Source organism: Puma concolor, chromosome D2 (genome assembly GCF_028749965.1).
Source record: "Puma concolor isolate L17-30 chromosome D2, mPumCon1.1.hap2, whole genome shotgun sequence".
NCBI lineage: Eukaryota > Metazoa > Chordata > Mammalia > Carnivora > Felidae > Puma > Puma concolor.
Genome location: NC_141677.1, coordinates 48,865,548 through 48,886,381, shown reverse-complemented (window position 1 = coordinate 48,886,381; position 20,834 = coordinate 48,865,548). Strand labels below are relative to the sequence as shown.

The 20,834-nt window shown below is 36.3% G+C and overlaps 1 protein-coding gene across 4 annotated transcripts in view; it reads right to left on the bottom strand.

Moving 5' to 3' along the window:
- The window catches only part of ZFAND4 (zinc finger AN1-type containing 4), a 78,925-nt gene that overhangs the window by 13,489 nt on the left and 44,602 nt on the right, over positions 1-20,834 (bottom strand). For all 4 annotated transcript variants that reach the window (XM_086680269.1, XM_086680270.1, XM_086680268.1 and 1 more), the window contains 3 exons: positions 18,249-18,316; positions 14,731-14,917; positions 6,202-6,349 (listed from right to left, as the gene is read on the bottom strand). In XM_086680269.1, the coding sequence (XP_086536395.1) occupies positions 6,202-6,349; positions 14,731-14,917; positions 18,249-18,316 (403 nt within the window). The remainder of the gene's footprint in view (positions 1-6,201; positions 6,350-14,730; positions 14,918-18,248; positions 18,317-20,834) is intronic.

Sequence of the window (20,834 nt, the reverse complement as noted above, 5' to 3'; positions counted from 1 at the left end):
CTGCTGTGCTACTCTTACCACATTTCTGAAAGACTGAACATTTTTCAAAACACAAAAGGTAAAATAAGTATTCAGACAAATGCTGAGAGAATCCACTGTTAGAAACCTTTACTAAATGAAAAGAAGTACTAAAAGAAATGATTCAGAAGGAAAATAATCCTTGAAGGAAGCATGTAATTGCAGGGAAGAATAAAGAGCAACTGAAAAGGTAAATATTCAGCAATGTTGCAGGATATAAAATCAACATGCAGAAATCTGTTGCATTTCTATGCACCAATACCAAAGAAGCAGAAAAGGAAATCAAGAAATCAATCCCATTTACAACTGTACCAAAACCAAGAAGATACCTAAGAATAAACCTAACTACACATGAAAAGATGCTCAACATCACTCATCATCAGGGAACTACAAATCAAACCACAATGAGATACCACCTCACACCTTTCAGAATGGCTAAAAGTTAACAACTCAGGCAACAGATGTTGGTGAGGATGTGAAGAAAGAGGAACTCTTTTGCACTGCTGATGGGAATGCAAACTGGTGCAGCCACTCTGGAAAATAATATGAAGATTCCTCAAAAAATTAAAAATAGAACTACCCTACAACCTAGCAACTGGCCTACTAGGTATTTATCCAAAGGATACAAAAATGCTGATTTGAAGGGGCACATGCACCCCAATGTTTATAGCCACACTACCGACAATAGTCAAAGTATGGAAAGAGCCCAAATGTCCATCAACAGATAAATGGATAAAGAAGATATGGTAGGTATATATATATACAACGGAGTATTACTTGGCAATCAAAAGGAATGAAATCTTGACATTTGCAACAAGATGGATGGAACTAGAGGGTATTATCCTAAGCATAAAAAGTCAGAGAAAGACAAATATATGATTTCACTCATTTAAGAGTGAATTTAAGAAACAAAACAGATGAACATAGGGGAAGGGAAGCAAAACTAAGATAAAAATGGAGAGGGAGACAAACCATAAGAGACTCTGTTTAAATACAGAGAACAAACTGAGGGTTGCTGGCAGGGGTGTTGGGTGTGGGGGATGGGCATTACAGAGGGCACTTGTTGGGATGAGCACAGGGTTTTATATGTAAGTGATGAATCACTAAATTCTATTCCTGAAATTATTACTATACTATACATTAACTAACTTGGATTCAAAAAAAAATTTAAAAAATAAAAATAAAGAATAAACCCAACTAAAAAGGTAAAAGATCTGTACTCTGAAAACTATAGAAGACTTACAAAAGAAATTGAAGAGGACACATGGGGCACCTGGGTGGCTCAGTCGGTTAAGCACCCAACTGTTGATTTTCATTCCTGTCATGATCTCATGGTTCATGGGATCAAGTTGGGTTCTGTGCTGACTGCAAAGACCCTGCTTAGGATTCTCTCCCCATCTCTCTGTCCCTCCCACACATGCTTTCTCTCTTAAAATAAATAAACATTAAAAGAAAAAAGAGGAGGGGCGCCTGGGTGGCGCAGTCGGTTATGCGTCCGACTTCAGCCAGGTCACGATCTCGCGGTCCGTGAGTTCGAGCCCCGCGTCAGGCTCTGGGCTGATGGCTCAGAGCCTGGAGCCTGTTTCCAATTCTGTGTCTCCCTCTCTCTCTGCCCCTCCCCCGTTCATGCTCTGTCTCTCTCTGTCCCAAAAATAAATAAATGTTGAAAAAAAAATTGTTTAAAAAAAAGAAAAAAGAGGACACAAAGAAATGGAAAACCATTCTCTACTCACAGGTTGGAAGAACAAACATCATTAAAATGTCTATACTACCCAAAGCAATCTACACGTTTAATGCAATCATCAAAATACCACCAGAATCTTTTGCAGAGCTAAAACAAACAATCCTAAAATTTGGATGGGACCACAAAAGACCCTGAATAGCCAAAGCAATCCTGAAAAACAAAAAACTGGAGGCATCACAGTTCTGAACCTCAAGCTATATTACAAAGCTGTAGTAATCAAGACAGCATGGTACTGGCACAAAAACAGGCATACAAATCAATGGAACAGAACAGAAAATCCCAGAAATGGACCCACAACTGCATGGTCAACTAATCTTTGATGAAGTTGGAAAGGATATCTGATGGAAAAAAAAGACAGTCTCTTCAACAAATGGTGTTGGGAAAACTGGATAACAACTTACAGAAGAATAAAACTAGGCCACGTTCTTACACCATATACAAAAATAAATTCAAAATGGATGAAAGACCTAAATGTGTGACAGGAAACCATCAAAATCCTAGAGGAGCAAATGGCAAGATTTCATTGACCTCTTTGAACTTGGCTGTAGAAACTTCTTACTGGGCACATCTCCAGAGGCAAGCAAAAACTATTAGGACTTCATCAAGATAAAAAGCTTCTTTACAGGGAAGGAAACAATCAACAAAACAAAAAGGCAACCTACAGAATGGGAGAAGATACTTGCAAATGAGATATCAGATAATGGGGTAGTATCCAAAATCTATAAAGAACTTACCAAACTCAACACTCAAAAAACAAACAACCCAGTTAAGAAATGGGCAGAAGACATGAACAGACATTTCTCCAAAGACATACAAATGGCTAACAGACACATGAAAAGATGCTCAACATCACTCATCATCAGGTTAATACAAATTAAAACCATGATGAGATACCACCATACATCTGTCAGATGGCTAAAATTAACAACACAAGAAACAACAGGTATTGGTGAGGATGCCGAGAAAGAGGAACCCACTTGCATTGTTGGTGGGAATGCAAACTGGTGCAGCCACTCTGGAAAACAGTATGGAGGTTCCTCAGAAAGTTAAAGATAGAACTACCCTGTGACCCAGCAATTGCACTATTAGGTATTTATCCAAAGGATACAAAAATACTGATTCAAAGGGGCATATGCACCCCCATCTTTATAGCAGCACTATCAACAATAGCCAAAGTATGGAAAGAGACCAAACGTCCATTGACTGATGGATAAAGAAGATGTGATATATGTATACAATGGAATACTACTCAGCCATCAAAAATAATGAAATCCTGCCATTTACAATGATGTGGGATGGAACTAGAGTGTATTATGCTAAATGAAGTAAGTCAGGTAGAGAAAGAAAAATACCATATGATTTCATTCATATGTGGAATTTAAGAAAGCAGATGACCATAGGGGAAGGGAAGGAAAATAAAATAAGATAAAAACAGAGATGGAGGTAAACCATAAGAGACCCTTAACTATAGAGAACAAACTGAGGGTTGCTGGAGAGGAGGGGAGTGGGACACGAGCCAGATGGGTGATGGACATTAAGAAGAGTGCTTGTGATAAGCACTGAGTGTTATATGTGTTATATGTAAGTAGAATCACTAAATTCTACTCCCGAAACCAATCCTACACTGTATGTTAACTAACTTAAATTTAATAAAATCTTGGAAGAAAAATAAAACTTCAAAAAATAAAAAATAAAACTTGGTTGTAAAATAATACGAATATACATAACACTAGTGAACTGTATGAAACTTAAAAATGTACATTTTTACCACAATTTAAAACAATTAAAAAATTTTAATTATAAAATCTATGTGTGGATAAGTGGGTGTTCACTGTAAAATTCTTCCAACTTTGCTGCATGTTAGAAAAAAATTACAGACCAATTCCCCGGATAAACAAGACTCCTAAATACAACATTAGCAAATTAAAGATAAAGATATAAAAAGAAAAATTCATCACAACCAAGAGTAGTTCATTCTAAGAATATAAGAATGATTTCACATTAAAAAAACAAATTCACCATATTATCAGAAGATTTTTATTTAGTGCAAAATGATTTTCAATGTCTCTTTGACTCATCAATTACTTAGAAGTGTGTTATTTCCAAAATATTCGACTTTCCAGATATCTGTTATTGATTCTTTACTTTATTCCATTAGAGTAAGAACTTTTTGTATAATTTGAATATTTTAAAATTCATTGGGACTTGTGTGACAGCACACAATATGGTTCTGAGTGCACTGAACAAGAATGTGTACCCTGCTGTTCTTTGATGCAGCATTCTATAAATGTCAATTGGGGCAGGTAGGCTGATAGTGTTGTTCAAGTCTTACATCCTCTCTGATTTTTCCATCTTTTCCACCAGTTTTTTGAGAGTGTGTGGAATTCTTCTAAAATAACTATGGATTTGTCTATTTCTCTTTGTAGTTTTTGCTTTATGTATTTGAAGTTCTGTTATTAGGTGCGTAAAAATTTAAGATTGTGAGGAAAGATTTTTTTCAATACAGCTAGATCAACTGTTCTCCATCTAGAAAAAATTATCTTTTCCCTACTTCACATTATGTTTTTTATTTTTTTTAATGTTCATTTATTTTTTGAGAGAGAGAAAGAGTGTGAGCAGGGGAGAAGCAGAGAGACAGGGAGACACAGAATCCAACATAGGCTCCAGATTCTGAGCTATCAGGACACAGCCTGAAGAGGGGCTCGAACTCATTATGAGATCATGACCTGAGCTGAAGTTGGTCACTTAACTGACTGAGCCACCCAGATGCCCCCACATTATACTTTTTTTAAAAAGGATGGACCGTATACCTAAATGAGAAAGGAATAATTACAGAACTTTTCCAAAACTGTTTGGCATTGTGACTAAAGCTACACATATACTCTGCAAGTCCATTCCTAGGCTTATAACCCAAATAAAAGAATGCATATGTCCACCAAAAACATGTATAAGAATGTCCACAGCATCTCTACTGTTGAAAGGCAAACACTAGAAAAAACCCAACGTGTCAAAAAGAGGAGAGAAACAAACTGAAGTAGTCATACAATGGAATAGTACAAAGCAGTAAAAAAGAAAGAACTGATACTCACAACATGGATGAACTGCAAAAGTGTTATGCTGAGCACAAGAAACCAGATCAAAAATAAAAAAGAGGGGCACCTAGGTGGCTTAGTCGGTTAAGCATCCAACTACTGATTTTGGCTCAGGTCATAATCTCACAGGCATGAGATCAAGCCCCATGTCAGGTTCCAGGCAGGGTGTGGATCCTGCTAAAAATTTTCTCTCTCTTTCTCCCTCTCTCTGCCCCTCCCCCGCTCCTGCTCTCTCCCAAAATAAATAAACATTAAAAGTCTATTCTATATGATTTCGTTTATACAAAGTTCAACAACTAGAAAACTAATTTATGGTGACACATATAAGAATAGTAGTTATTTCTGGAAGTAGGGAAAGGTTATGAGAAAATCTGGAGAGAAAGATAGGTCTTATGTTAATCTAGGTTGTACCTACCTGAGTATATATAAATGTAAAAATTCATCAAGCTATACATTAAAGATTTTTAAACCTTATTATATGTATATATTTCAAGAAAGAAAAAGGGATGGGCTATTAATACAGTGAAAAGCAAAGTAATAGAGTAGTGATATATATATATATATATATATATATATATGTATATGTGTGTATGCGCGCGCGCATGTGTGTGTGTGTGTGTATAGCAAGGACTTATATCTAGAATATATAAACATCTAAAAAAAAGTCAGTAAGTAAAAACATAACACTCAATAGAAAAATACCCAAGAAATCTGAATGGGCATTTTATAAAAAGGGATATCCAAATACCCATAAACATGTGAAAAGTGCTCAACTTCATTAGTCAAAGAAATGTAAATTAAAACCACAATGTGAGGCCACTACACATCAACCAGAATGACAAAAAGAAAAAAAGGATCATGCCAAATGTTGGTAAGAATATGTGCAACTCTCATTCACTACCAGGAAGAATGCTAATTGGTTCAATTACTTTGGAATCACTTTGGAAAACTGACAGTATCCAGTAAAGCTGAACATAGGTATATTCTTTATCAAAACCAAAATAGGAGAGATATCCATAATAAGCAAATATTAACAGAGCATTTCAAAAAGTAACTATGGGAAGATTGAGATTAGGCTATTTTCTATTATCCTTCTTAGCACCAGACCTCTGAAATTTAAAAAAAAACATGAATTAGTTTAAGTGCAGCATATCATAGTAAATGTATTGGTGGCCTAAAAAAAACAATTCATTGCTTTTAATATCTCAATAAATAACCGAGGCCAGAAACTTGAAATGAGTAGTATTTTATCAATAATTTGTTTTCACAATTACCCACAGACCTCAACGCTGTGAGCCCCGCAGGGATAAACTAGAGAAAAGCCTGGCCAAATGCCGACAGCTTCACCTTTTTGCTGAGATTCATGTTCTCCATCTTAGCCTTCAGCAGCTTCATCTTATTCATAGTTATTGAATTTTCAATGATCTGTTGCCCAGAAGGAGAAGGCTCAGTTTCTTCATCTTCATCAGTATACAGATTATACACAGAACCACCACTGCAAAGAAAACAATAATTACTATTGAGATGTGTCTGATTCCTGCCCAATGACTAAAAATGCTTTATGTGCAGTAGAAACTACAGATGCTGCTAATGACAGATGAGTAAATCTTGTCAATGTAAATTCAAGGCAAATGTATTTCAAACAATGTACTTCTTTGAAAAAAAATTAAATAGGGTGAAATATCATGATCCAGCATTACTGAAAATCTAGCACAGCTAAGCTTTTCTGAAGTCAGTATACAACAAGTGAAGGTCTTCTGGCACCTGTATCTACTCCCACAAGAGCAAACTCCATTTCCACAAAACTGCACTGATTTCATTTTATCAGCCAAAGCTGATCATCTTGAAACCTAGACCAAAGGATGATCCGAATTCCATTAACCATAATGAAAAACAAATTAATACACCAAAGTCCAGATTTTTAAATTCATCCCGAGAGGATTTTCACTAAAAAAGGAACACACATTGTTGTCTTCAGAAAATATCTGTTTTAAAGAACAATGAAAAAATAAGAATGACTTAATATTTCTCTCAGTATTTGGAAATATAACCACCTAGAACAGCATATATTTTAAAATGAAAAAAAGAAACTCCGGTCAAGTCATAACACAAATTATTAAACATGTAAAACATCTGAACTACTGACCAGTCACCATGACATTTATTCATAAGGTAATTATTATTTGGAGCCCCATCTCTTTGACTGCATAATATAATGGCACTTGTCACACTATCCTCATAGTTATACTTATATGTCTATCTTTCCCTCTCACTCCCCACTATGTAAGCAAGGTGAAAGCAGATATTAGGCCTTGTTCATCTTCCTAGTCTCAGTGCCTAGCGCAGTGCTTGACACATAGCCAATAAATATTTGTTGAACTGAACACAAACATTAGTGAAATTTCATTCAGCTTTTTCAATAAAGCAAAATTACAATGATAAGGGTTTGGGAAAAACACAAGCTCAGCATATTTGTGGAATGACTAAGATTTTAAATAGAGAAGATTAAGAATGTGTATTGGTCAGGGTGCCTGGGTAGCTCAGTCAGTTAAGCGTCCGACTTCGGCTCAGGTCATGATCTGACAGTTTGTGAGTACGAGCCCCACGTCAGGCTCTGTGCTGACAGCTCAGAGCCTGGAACCTGCTTCGCATTCTGTGTCTCCTTCTCTCTCTACCCCTCCCCCACTTGTGCTCTGTCTCTGTCTCTCAAAAATAAATTTTAAAAAATGTAAAAAAAAAAACAATTAAAAAAAAAAAAAGAATGTGTATTGATCACCATGCCTGATTTACCTATAGGAAAACTAAAGTATGTATCTTAGCTAAAAAAGTATGAGGGTTAACAAAATTTCCTGTTCTATATGGTTTTAAGAAATGGAAACAATTTAGGATGGCCTTAAAAATAAGGGCACATTCCCTAACACTTCACAAACACATACTCCACCACATAAAGGCAAAGTCGAGAATGGAAAGCCCCTTTCTTAAAACTTTACATAGTGACAATGACGACATTTTGAAAACATGGATTAATTACATGCACAGCAGGTATGGGTAGCAGAAGGAAGGATGGTGGGAATAGGTCTCCATAAGCAATTTAGTCCCTAGTGTTTGACCTGTGACCATCACTTCTCCCTACTGCAGATGCCACAGTATGAAAACTGCCACAATGGGAACAACACTAAATTAACACTGCTATCATTTACTGAACACTACTCCGCCAGACTCTTTCTCCACGTCATTTCTAATCCTCACAAAACTATATATGGTGGTATCATATCTCATTTTATAAATGAAGAAGCTGCAGTTCAGAGAGGTTTTACTAAATGGTAGACTTAACATTCAAATCCCCTGGTTCCAAAACCTATTATTTATACTATTTCCTGTTGCTTCTTCAGGCACCAAACAACAGACCTTACTGCGTCATGCTGTGAACCCCCGAAAGTGAACAGAACTTACAACATGTGAGGGCTCTTGTCTCGAAGTTAACTATACCTGAAAAGGCGGAAGGAGTGAAGATTTTTGCCAGTGCACCCTTGGAGATGGAAGAAATGACTCAAGTATATTCTATCCTTGGTCATCTTGCAGTATTTTAAGTGCTCTGTCATACATTCTATGGTTATTTTAACTTTAAGTACCCATACTGAATACTGAAAGAGGTTTCTGACTCAACTTTCCTGTCATAAAAAATTGGTCCTTTACTGTTTTCCACAGAGAACACTGTGTCTGTATTTGCCTGCACACTGTGTACATATATGTATTCTAAAAAGTAGAGTCATGATAACTATTTCATTGGATCCATTTTCAAGTAAAAATACACTTTTAAATTCACCTAATTTTTTTCAAAGAACCACATTACTGTGTTTTCTCTCACAAAGCATAGACTCAGGAGAGCAATGGAAAAGCCAATCACAATTTCTTTCAAAATGGAAAAAGGTTACTAGACTAGGATAACAGTCATTTATAAATTCAATCTACAAATATCTTTCTTTGTACTTAAAAACTGTAAGTATTTTCTTAAATTTCTAGATATTTTCTTGAATGCTATATTTAACTTTTTCTAAACATTTTAATCTAATATTGTGATTGAAGAATAAAATATTGAACAAATGAATATCTTTCCCAACGTGAATATTGTTCACCCCAAAGCCAAGTCCTCCCATGACTTTCACAGACAAGTTACCATTTAATTAAGTCTCGCCTTGCCTCCTTTGATTTCTTCCCACTTAAAAAAGAAGTAAGGTGGCATGATTAACTATAAAGATTTAAGACTCAACACGATTGATACTAGGTTTTCTATCAGAATGAATTCAATTAGCACGCAATTCTCATTGTTTCTTCTTAGAGTAAGAGTTGGCAAACTATGGGCACAGGCCAAATTCAGTCTACCACTTATTCTTGTGCGGTCCACAGAATGGTTTTGACACTTTTAAATAGTTGAAAAAAATCAAAATAACATTTCATAATGTTAAATTATATGAAATTCACATTTGTGTCCACAAATAAAGTTTTACTGGAACACTGCCACACCACTGATCACATATTGCAGAAGGCTGCTTTTGTACTACAACGGTAGAGTTGAGTAGCCACAACAGAATTGTATGTGGCTCTCTCACGGCTTGGTACTGTGGCTTGGCACACTACAAATCACAGTGGCACAGTCATAATTCAACAGCATTTTGAGTGCCATGTGTATCACTGTACCATGACATTTATACACACACACACACACACACACACACACACACACACACACACACACAGGCACAGGCACATACACATACCTAACTTGTCAAAACAAGAGTGGACTTTGAATGCTACAGTTTTTAGGCAGAGTAGAGAATGGATTATTTCACTCAATTAAATGGCAAAGCCCCATGTTTATTATGCAGTGACATTTGGCCATGTTAAAGAAAAACAACTTATTTGGGCATTACCACACTAAGGACTCATCACACTATTCCCAACTTACTGGAAAAGAGTCAGAAAAATCAGAAAATTAAAAATGAAATATTTCATCAAAGTAGAATTTCTTCACAAAAATAAAAAATGAAAATGAGACTGCACCCAAAGTAAGTTTCTGAGTGGCTTATTTATGAGCTAAGCAAGAAAATCTGTTTGCCAAAAGTGAATTAATTAAGTTGGGTTTGATCACAGCAATTGAAGGAATGTGTCCAGAGAAAATAAACTTGTTTAAAGATTACTGCTTTAGCAAGAACAATTTCTTGAAGAACTGACAACAGTCAACTAAAAAATAAAGCAAATGATTTAGATTTCTTTCCCTTGGCTTTTGATGAGTTGACATAAGTTATGAGTTGTTTTTGTTTATCAGGGCATCAATACCAACTTTGAAGTTAGTGAAGAACCAGCCTCTATGAATAGTCTGCATGCAACAACTACAGGTAAGAAGAGGTTCAAACAAATGGCTAAAACAACTTGAAGTGAAGTCTCCTACAATTAATGAAGTAAAAATACGTGTGGAACAGGGAAAAAAAAATTACAAAGTTAATGAAAATGTAAGGTGTTTAGAGACGATGGTTACTCTATTCTTCACCAGCAGGTATTCAGGAGTAAATATTTGAATCTATCATGTGTTACTGAACCAGTACGGTCCACGGTAATAACCATTTCTGGCTCATGGACTTAACCATAAGTTCAATGTCTTGACAGTAGTTTTATTATGATTCTATTAGCTCAGCACTAACACTGAATTCTTCTGAAGAAGAACCGCCTTTAACTGCTAACATAAAACAAGGAATGCCTTTGAAAATGAGTTTTTGCTGTGGACTTGATAATGTTTCTTATTGAATTCTACCTAAAATCACAAGGTAAAACGTGTTCCTATAAGAAACTCATGCTGCAGTACTGTCATTGTGACAACATCAACATTACTCTGAACCACACATAATGGCATGCTTTCAAAAGTTAAAACAAAGCAAGAACATTCCCACACGAATTTATAGTGGGCATACTTTCTAAATTCCCAGCAGTGCTTTCGTATTTCATTGCAAGTTAAAGGAAATTTCCCTATTTCAAAATCTATTTAAATGAGCGATTGAGGAGCTCCACATATCTTGAAGTGATTAATATGCAATATACTGCCATGCTAAAGGCAAACAGCCAGTGAGCACTGTAATAGAATTCTACAAGTGCCTTCAAACAATGAAACATGCTCAATTAAAATCATACATGATATCACTAGTTGGCGATGCCTATCTGTATGAAAAAATTTTTCAAAGATAAAATACATAAAATCTCATTACAGATCCATATTAACAGATGAACTTTTGCAACTAATTTTGCAAATATGATAGATAACACTAGCTTGCAACCTCAAGTAAGATATTACTCCCACAAAAAAAGCATTCAATTCTCTTTAGTGGACCCGAATTACACACACAGACACACACACACACATACACACACACACACACACACACACACACACACACGTACTCAATTATTCTTATATTTTGAATTTTGTCAGTAAGAATTTTGTGGAAATTTGTTTTCTCTCTTGTTATGTGTCTACATAGCATCCTTGATTTTATCTCTTGACCTTAAAATCCTAAAACAGTTACTATGTGGTCCTTTACAAAAAATTCTTGCTGCCCCCTATTGTACAATAAGAAAGTCTCCCCTACAATAGTCAAGATAAATGCCATTCAAGGTATAACCAGAAAAAGATTTCTACTCCTCTTTCTCTGTACCCTATTCCTTGTCCAGTTCTGGTAGGTGAGTAGAAAGGAAGAGAAAAATTAAAAAATATCTTGAGAGGAACAATAATACAATTTTAATCGAAATCCTCAGCAACATTTGGGCTATGTCCTTTATAAACAGAAGCTGGCTGAGGAGAAATTGGGATAAAGGAGAAAATGACATTTCTAGCAAATGGTAAAAGATGTACAAAAACATGGCACAAAGGAGACCTGAGAAACTGATGATGACTGGTTGTAAAGAGCCTTACATACTAAGTTAAGGGGCTTAGATTTTCTCCTTTAGGGAAGAGTCAAAAGAGGATGTTCTAAGGAAGGAAACCAAAATAACAGTAAGCTAGCACACGGAGAGACTGGTATGAAAAAATTCTATTCAGGAGCGCCTGGGTGGCTCAGTCGGTTAAGCATCTGACTTCAGCTCAGGTCATGATCTTGCGGTTTGTGAGGTTGAGCCCCATGTCGGGCTCTGTGTTGACAGCTCAGAACCTAGAGCCTACTTTGGATTCTGTGTCTCCCTGTCTCTCTGCCCCTCCCCTGCTTGCGCTCTCTCTCAAAAATAAATAAACGTTTTGAAAAAAATTCTATTCATGGTCCAAGTAAGAGATACTGGATTAAGGCTGTAGGCTTCATCTCTCCCTCTTCTATACTTCTGGCCTATATGGTTCTGGTTACTACATGGTTACTACTGTGCTTCGTAGTGCTAACCAGAGCCTAACAAATTAGAGTCAACAGTCAATACCCATTTGTCACAGTCCGCTTTCAAATAAATGATAAGTCTAATCCTTCTTCCACATAACTTGTGGTGGGCAGAATCTAAAGAAATTGCCATGATTCCCAATCCCTGGTGCTCATACCTAGGACACTCCCCTACGCTTGAGGGTGAACATGACCTAGGACTTGCTTCTAGTCAATAGAATATGTGGCAAAAGGGATTTTTCAGAAGTAATTTAGGCCCCAAATCAGTTGATTCTGAGTTAATCAGAAGGGAGCTGAGGGCAACCTCTAACCAAAAGCCAGGGGGAGAAAAGCAAAAAAAAAAAAAAAAAACAACACACAAAAAAAACAAAAAACCCAACACAACAACAACAGGGCCTTCAGTCATACAACTGCCAGGAAATGAATTACGCCAACAACATGAATAAATTGAAAGCAGATTTGCTTCCCTAAATCAAGCCTCTGGATAAAAGCCCATCTTTGCCAACACCCTGATTGCAGCTTTGGGAGACCCAGAGCAGAGCAACCAGCTAAACTGTGCCTAGACTCCTGAGCCACAAAAACTGTACTCCAGATCCAGACTACCAGTTATTTTTTCTATGCATGGTTTTGTCACTAGCTTTTTATACTATGGTATTAAATTTAGGTACTTGTGCCACAAAAGACCTCCCAAAAGCCAAAGCAATCTTAAGAAAGAAGAACAAAGCTAGAAGTATCACAATGTCAGAATTCAAGATATACTACAAAGCTATAATAATCAAAACATTATATGGTGCTCACAAAAATAGACACAAAGATCAATGGAATAGAATAGAGAGCCCAGAAATAAACCCATGCTTAAACGGTCAATTAATCTACAACAAAGGAGGCAAATATATACAATGGGGAAAAGGCAGTCTCTTCAATAATGGTGCTGGAAAAACTGGATAGCTACATGCAAAAGAATGAAACTAGACCACTTTCTTATACCATTTCTCAAAATGGGTTAAAGACCTAAATGTGAGACCTGAAACCATAAAACTTCTAGAAGAAAACATTGGCAGTAATTTCTCTGACATCAGCCTTAGCAAAATTTTTCTAGATATGTCTCCTGTGGCAAGGAAACAAAGCAAAAATAAACTATTGGGATTACATTAAAATAGAAAACTTTTGAATAGCAAAAGAACCCTACAAAATGAAAAGGCAACCTACTGAATGGGGGAAGACATTTGCAAATGACATATCCGATAAGGGGTGAGTATCCAAAATATATTAAAGAAGTTATATAATTCAACACCCAAAAAACACAACTAATCTAATTAAATTTAATGACCTGTAATACTTTTCCTTCCTTTGTCTGGTTAGTAAACTCCTACTCCTCTTTTAAGGTGCTTCTTCTCAGAGATTGTCCCTAACTCCCTACCTTTCAGGCAAAATGAAGGTCCTCTCATCTGGCTTTCCAAAGATGTGGATATCTTTTGATAACAACTGGAAAGATTATATTATTGACACTAGTTATAGCAGACTGCATGCTCTATGAAGGGAGGGACAATTATCTCTGTAAGCCAGGGCTAGTCTACAGACTGGCTATAAAAGTTCATTAAATGTTTAGTGACTTAAAGTGAGAGGCAATAAAGAATCAAAGTAAGAATACACAGAAACTCACAGGTTACCTTGTAAGATTTCCTAACTGTTCTATTGCCTAGCTAAGTACCTTTAAGTTGTTTCCTTCTGAGTTTAGAATGTAACAACTCCTGGGGCGCCTGGGTGGCTCAGTCGGTTGAGCGTCAGACTTCAGCTCAGGTCATGATCTCGCAGTTTGTGAGTTTGAGCCCCGCGTCGGACTCTGTGCTGACAGCTCGGAGCCTGGAGCCTGCTTCAGATTCTGTGTCTCCCTCTCTCTCTGCCCCTCCCCCACTCACACTCTGTCTCTCTCTCCTTCAAAAATAAATAAACATTAAAAAAATTAAAAAAAAAAAAAGAATGTAACAACTCCTCCTTCTTTTACAGAATAGGAAAATAAGACCAGAGAAGTAAAGACATTTAACTACCTTTAAGCAGTAGAGTTAAATTTTGAAAAAACAAAACAAAACAAAACCAGCAACTCTAGGTCAACCCTTTCTATTATGCCAAGGTTGTACAGTAACACACAATTATAACAAAACTCTGTCATCTAGGTAGGTAGGCATCTTACAGTTTCATAAAGTGACAGAAATCAATTTTTATATGAAAAAATCCTACTCCATAAACAAATTTCAGTTTTATAAGTGACTCTCTAAATATGAATCATAATGAAGAACAATTTCGGAATTACATACCTGGGGCGGGGGGAGGGGGGGTGGCAAGAATGCATGAAATTTAGTCAATCTTGTGGATATAAGACTATTTTGACAACACAAATACTGAGGTTTATGAGCATATCATACAATGTTTTCCTTTTCTAAGTGAGACATGCAAATGAAAACCTATTTACCTTAAAGATTCAGATAATGGTGTTAAAGTGCCATCTCCCCTATCTACTACACGAAAGAAATTCAACTGATCTCCTTCTCGGTATACCAAAAATGTAACTTGTTTGTTGCAGGAGGTCTTCTCCCAGACCTCATCTCGACTGGAATCCATGTACTCAGCCATCTCCCTAAGTGGATCTTCCATAGGAACTACAAATGGAAAAATCGATAAACAAGCTTTCAATTTATATCAAGTTTAATGCATGTTAGTACAGTGACAGGATATAATGTGCTGAATTGGAACAATCGTGTGCATACAACATAGAGTACGTGATATTCTTTAAGTAAGTTTCTGGTCTTTTTATAGTTAATACAACATTCCCTATGTTGAACTAATATGAAATAAATAAAATGCATTATTAGGATGTTACATACAGGGCTTAACCAAATACATCAGTACTTTCCAGTACCACGAGAGTCTGTATATTTGCTGATTCTAGGACATAATTACTTATGACTATTTTCATTTCACACGTCTGCTTCCCATATTTTCCAATATTGGTTATATCAGTAATTTAAAAGCAATATAAATTCCATTTACTTTACATTAAAAAATAAACACATACACATAACTGGGAGACATATGTTAGAAATCAGAAGCAAATAAATCCCTCTTTTTCTTTCCAGTTTTAGATTCTTCTTTGATTCTGGTTTTAGATTATTCTTAGAGCTGTTTCTTGACATGAAGTTAGCTAAATGCAACAACAATTTAGAACACAAGGGGGCCACTGAGTGTACTAAAACTGCAGTGTGTGTTATGGTCAGTATGTTGCTTCTTGAAAGCATCCTCCCAGGACCCCACTGTCTTGGTAGGTATCCATGTGTCCAGAGCATAAGGATTACAGGGGAGCCCCACTACTATAGGCTCTTGTGGCCTGTAGTGGTCCTCAGGTTTGATACTGCAACCATCATTACAACTTGCTCTTGTCCACAGCAGCCACAGATGCTGCTCCTGTGGTGGGAAGGGCCTCAAGGGATTTCTAGTTCATGGAGTAAATGTTCTAAAAGATTCTGACTTAAGTAATGATTACAGGGAAAAAAGTTTGCTCCCAAAAACTCTCATTTCAAGCTGCAGAAACATTTTCTCTTTCCTAAAAGGGCAACAATTTCTTAGATTCCCTAACTTTAATAAAAACAGCTTACTTATTAACAGAATCACAGTGTTGTGCTACCCTCTACAAAAGTTATAGCAATGAGTTATATCAATAAGAAACTTTAAGTTGTGAAAGTAAGGTAAAAATATTAAAGACGTTCTCATACCCTAAATCCAAAAATGACCACTGCTTAAACACAAAAACCAGAAATAATAAAGTTTAGCTTATTTCATAAAAACATTTGGATGTTTTGATCAACTCTTGCATAGGCACAAAATGTGCAATATTAAAAGACATGTTTATAACAAGTTCTTGCCATTTTTAAGCTAATGCTACACTTTCCACATTACATGAATAAGAAATAAGAACAATGCTACTGCCATTACTAAAGCCATGAGAAAGCCTTACTTAAATCAATATGGTGTGCCTTATTTAAGGAGCCACTGAGATTGAATATGTGTGTGCATCTATGTGTGTGTATGCATACACCTTTCATAACAGGAAAACCACCTTGATTTCACCAGGTATAAGACATTGTTATATATAGGATACAATTTAGTTTTAGAAAGGATTTTCTATGTTGTTTTGATAATGATTAATTCAAACATAATTTTAAAAGCTAACCATTACTGAAACTCACACAATAAAGGTATTTTCTAAACCATAATTTTTAAGTAAGACTAAATAATTATAAATATGGTTTCTCAAATACAATATGGAAAAATTCTAGACCTGGGTATATATAGTTTTTCTTCTTAACAAAGTTCTCAAGGATGTAGGGAGACAACAGCAAGCTTTTAATTTTAAAGAGGTCGATTCAACAAAGGCAAAATTATTAAACATATAATTTAAAATATGAAAAAAGACTAGTTCTAGGTGCTGATTTTTTAGATTTATAAAGAAGGCAAAGAAAGTTGTGGGGAAAAGAGTATTACACAGCTTCCACTACCTAAGGGTAGTGATGCTTTTTATTTTCATTTTCTCAAAAGGTAAATAAAACAAAATAAAACCCACATACATATATTCTTAACTCAAAATCTATAGCACCTACACTTCTCATAAACATAAACTAATTCTGGTCCTAATAAAAGTAGATGTTCTGATAAAACACCCTGGTTTGAAGACAATGCTATACAAAATAACCAACTTTCCAAATTTTAATACAGTGGAATTCACATGGCACTAAACACTGTATAATTCTATCTTACCATAATGGCTCCATAAACACTTTAGGGTTCTTACACTACCGTCAGAGTTGGTACTGTAAACATTGCCTTATGTCACATAGGATAATTTTACAAGCCCAATTTATAGAAAGTCCCTGATATTAGGAGTGCTAGTTAACCAACTCTAACATTGCTACCTTTGCTTTTTTTCTAACATATCCAAAATAGTTGAACAACTAAAGTAACATATCTCAGAAAGTCCTCCTGAAGCAGCCAGGAAAAAGATGATAATATCCCTAATCTAACCCAAATTATGACACACAGATAAAATTTGACTCATGGAAAATGTAAACCAGCATTGGAATCAATACTTAACCTCGGTCTTCAGGATTACTAAAGGATCAAACAAATATGAAGGCCTTCCCCAAATGAGGCCCACAGAGCAGGAGTACTCTGAGCAGTCTAAGGATCCCGCTTCTTCGTGGGAATTCATGTGACAAACCTGAATCAGAAGCCAATGTGAATACTCCCAGTTCTTCCCATGCTTAGAACTCTCTTGTTAATCACATCTCTGCTCATGTCATCTTTTCCACAATCATCCTCCTACTAACCTATTTCCACAGACACTGTCACACTTCCCTATTTCCTCCACAGCACTTGTAACTGCCTGGAATGACATCAAGTCTTTACATCTTTATTGTGAGCACTGTCAGGAAGCAGAAACTTTTTCTTCCATGGAACACTGTACTGAACACCTAGTAGATGCATAAAAGATACTTGTTAAACGAATGAATGACTTCCAGAGACTGCCCACATTCTGAAAAAGGACTCAATAGGGCCACAATAATATCCATGAAACCCAAGCGCAGCACAAACCAGGCTAACAGGCAACTTTAGAAATTTCTATAACAACCATTACATCCAGAGCTGAAGACTCAGTGTATCTTAGTATCCACCTAAACACAATGATAACAACATAGTTACACTATGCTATTCCATTTCCTTTCCCTATACTGGTGAGATTTTTTTTTTTAATATCCCTGGTTCCTGCTTCTGGGCATTTAGGCTTCAAAGAACAATAGTTAGAAAAACAAATGTCATTCTTCTAAGACCTGATAGCAGAAAGAGAACCTGATAAAACTTGGGACTACAAAAATACCAACTGGCTTAAAAATTATTATTGTCAACTTGCTTTAATATACATAATTAACAAATGCCTACCTCTTCTAGTATTTATAGGTCCACCACGCATAGCCAATACCAGCTTCAAGGTACAACCTTCTGAAATGCTGTGGATAGTTAACACAAAAACAAACCATAATCATCGAAGTGTATTTGGTGTTACATATACACATAATTATGTGCTAGGTTATCAGGCATAGTACTTACCCTCTGTAATAAAAAAATATATATATAGCAATATGCATAAATGCAAAATGTTAATTACTTGCATAAATAATGAAAAAGTAAAGAAGTTCTCATAATCTTTAAATATGACAGGACAACTCAGAATAAAAATACTGTAAAGGACCTCTGTGATCATGTAGTTTAATCCCTTCATTTCACATGTAAAGAAATCGAGGCCCTAAGTAAAAAAGAAGTTTGTCCAAGACCCAAAGTGTTAGAAAACAGATCTATTCAATAAGATAGAAAATTGAAAAATAGCAAATCTACAAGAGCTCCAGAATCCCAGTGTTATTCTAGATATTCTACATGGCCTCTGACCCTTTTGTTCTTAAGAATGAAGAATTATGTAAGAGAAGAGAGCAAGAGAGACCAAAGCGAATGGTGTATCTGTAATCACTGGTGCACACAGTGTCACTTAGCAGCAGCAGGAGGGCTTAATGAAAAATTAAAGATTTGGTGAAGAACAAAACTCTCTTCCCCAATACTCTTTATCTTTATCAAGTGTTTTTCTCTTTAATTTCTCATTATTTTTTAATTAAATAAAATTAACTAAATAAAAAAATAAAAAAAAATTTTAATGTTTTCTTATTTATTTTTGAAGGAGAGAGAGAGAGACAGAGCATGAGCAGAAGAGGAGCAGACAGAGAGGGAGACACAGAATCCCAAGCAGGCTCCAGGCTCTGTGCTGACACACAGGCTTGAACCCATGAAATGTGAGATCATGACCTGAGCCAAAGTCAGACACCCAACTGACTGAGCCACCCAGGTGCCCCTTAATTAAAATTTTTAATTCCAGTACAATATATAGTATTATATTAGTTTCATGTCCAATATAGTGAATTCACCAATTCTATATGTTACTTGGCGCTCATTATGATAAGTATACTCTTTTTTAAAAAATTTTTTTTTTCAACGTTTATTTATTTTTGGGATAGAGAGAGACAGAGCATGAACGGGGGAGGGGCAGAGAGAGAGGGAGACACAGAATGGGAAACAGGCTCCAGGCTCTGAGCCATCAGCCCAGAGCCTGACGCGGGGCTCGAACTCACGGACCGCGAGATCGTGACCTGGCTGAAGTCGGACGCTTAACCGACTGCGCCACCCAGGCGCCCCAAGTATACTCTTAATTCCCCTCACCATTTCACCCATTCCCCTACCCACCTCCCCTCTGGTAACCATCAATTTGTTCTCTATAGTTAAGAACCTATTTATTTTGTCTCTTTTTTCTTTTGCTCACTTGTTTTGTTCTTAAATTCCGTATATGACTGAGATCATATGGTATTTGTCGTTTTCTTATGTCACTTAGCATTATACTCTCTAGCTCCATCTATGTTGTTGCAAATGGCAAGATTTTGTTCTTTTAATGGCTGAATACTATTCCTGTGTGTGTGTGTGTGTGTGTGTGTATCCATTCATCTACTGATGGACACTTAGGCTGCTTCCATAATTTGGCTATTGTAAATAATACTGCTATAAACACAGGGTACACATATTCCTTTGAATATGTGTTTTTTTTATTCCTTGACCAAATTCCCAGTAATGTAATTACTGGATTATAGGATAGTTCTATTTTTAATTTTTTGAGGAATCTCCATACTGTCTTCCACAGTGGCTGCACCAGTTCATATTCCCACCAACAGTGCAAGAGGGTTCCTTTCTCTCCACATCCTCACCAACACCTATTATTTCTTGTGCCAATTTTAGCCATTCTAACAAGTGTAAGGTGATATTTCACTGTAGTTTTGATTTGTATTTCCCTGATGATGAGGGATGTTAAGCATCTTTTCATGTATCTGTTGGCCATCTGGATGTCTTCTTTGGAGAAATGCCTGTTCATATCTTCTGCCGATTTTTTAATTGGATCATTTGGTTTTGGGGTGTTGAGTTGTAGAAGTATTTTTAAAAAAATTTTTTAATGTTTATTTATTTTTGAGAGAGACAGAGAGAGGCAGAGTGTGAGCAGAGAGGGGCAGAAAGAGAGGGAGACACAGAATCTGAAGCGGGCTCCAGGCTGTCAGCACAGAGCCCAATGTGGGGCTCGAGCCCATGAACCACGAAATCTCGATCTGAGCTGAAGTCGGAGCTTAACCGACTGAGCCATCCAGGCACCCCTGTTTTTTTTTAAATTCATTTATTCATTTATTTTGAGAGAGACAGAGAGAGAGCAGGGGAAGGGCGGACAAAAAGGAGAGAGAGAGCGTCAAGCAGGCTCTGCTCTATCAGCATGGAGCCCAAAGCAGGGCTCGAACTCACAAACCATGAGATCATGACCTGAACCGAAACCAAGAGTTGGATGCTTAACCAACTGAGCCACCCAGGTGCCCCTATAAGTTTTTATATATTTTGGATATATATACATCCTTTATTGGATATTATTGCAAACATCTTCTCCCATTCAGT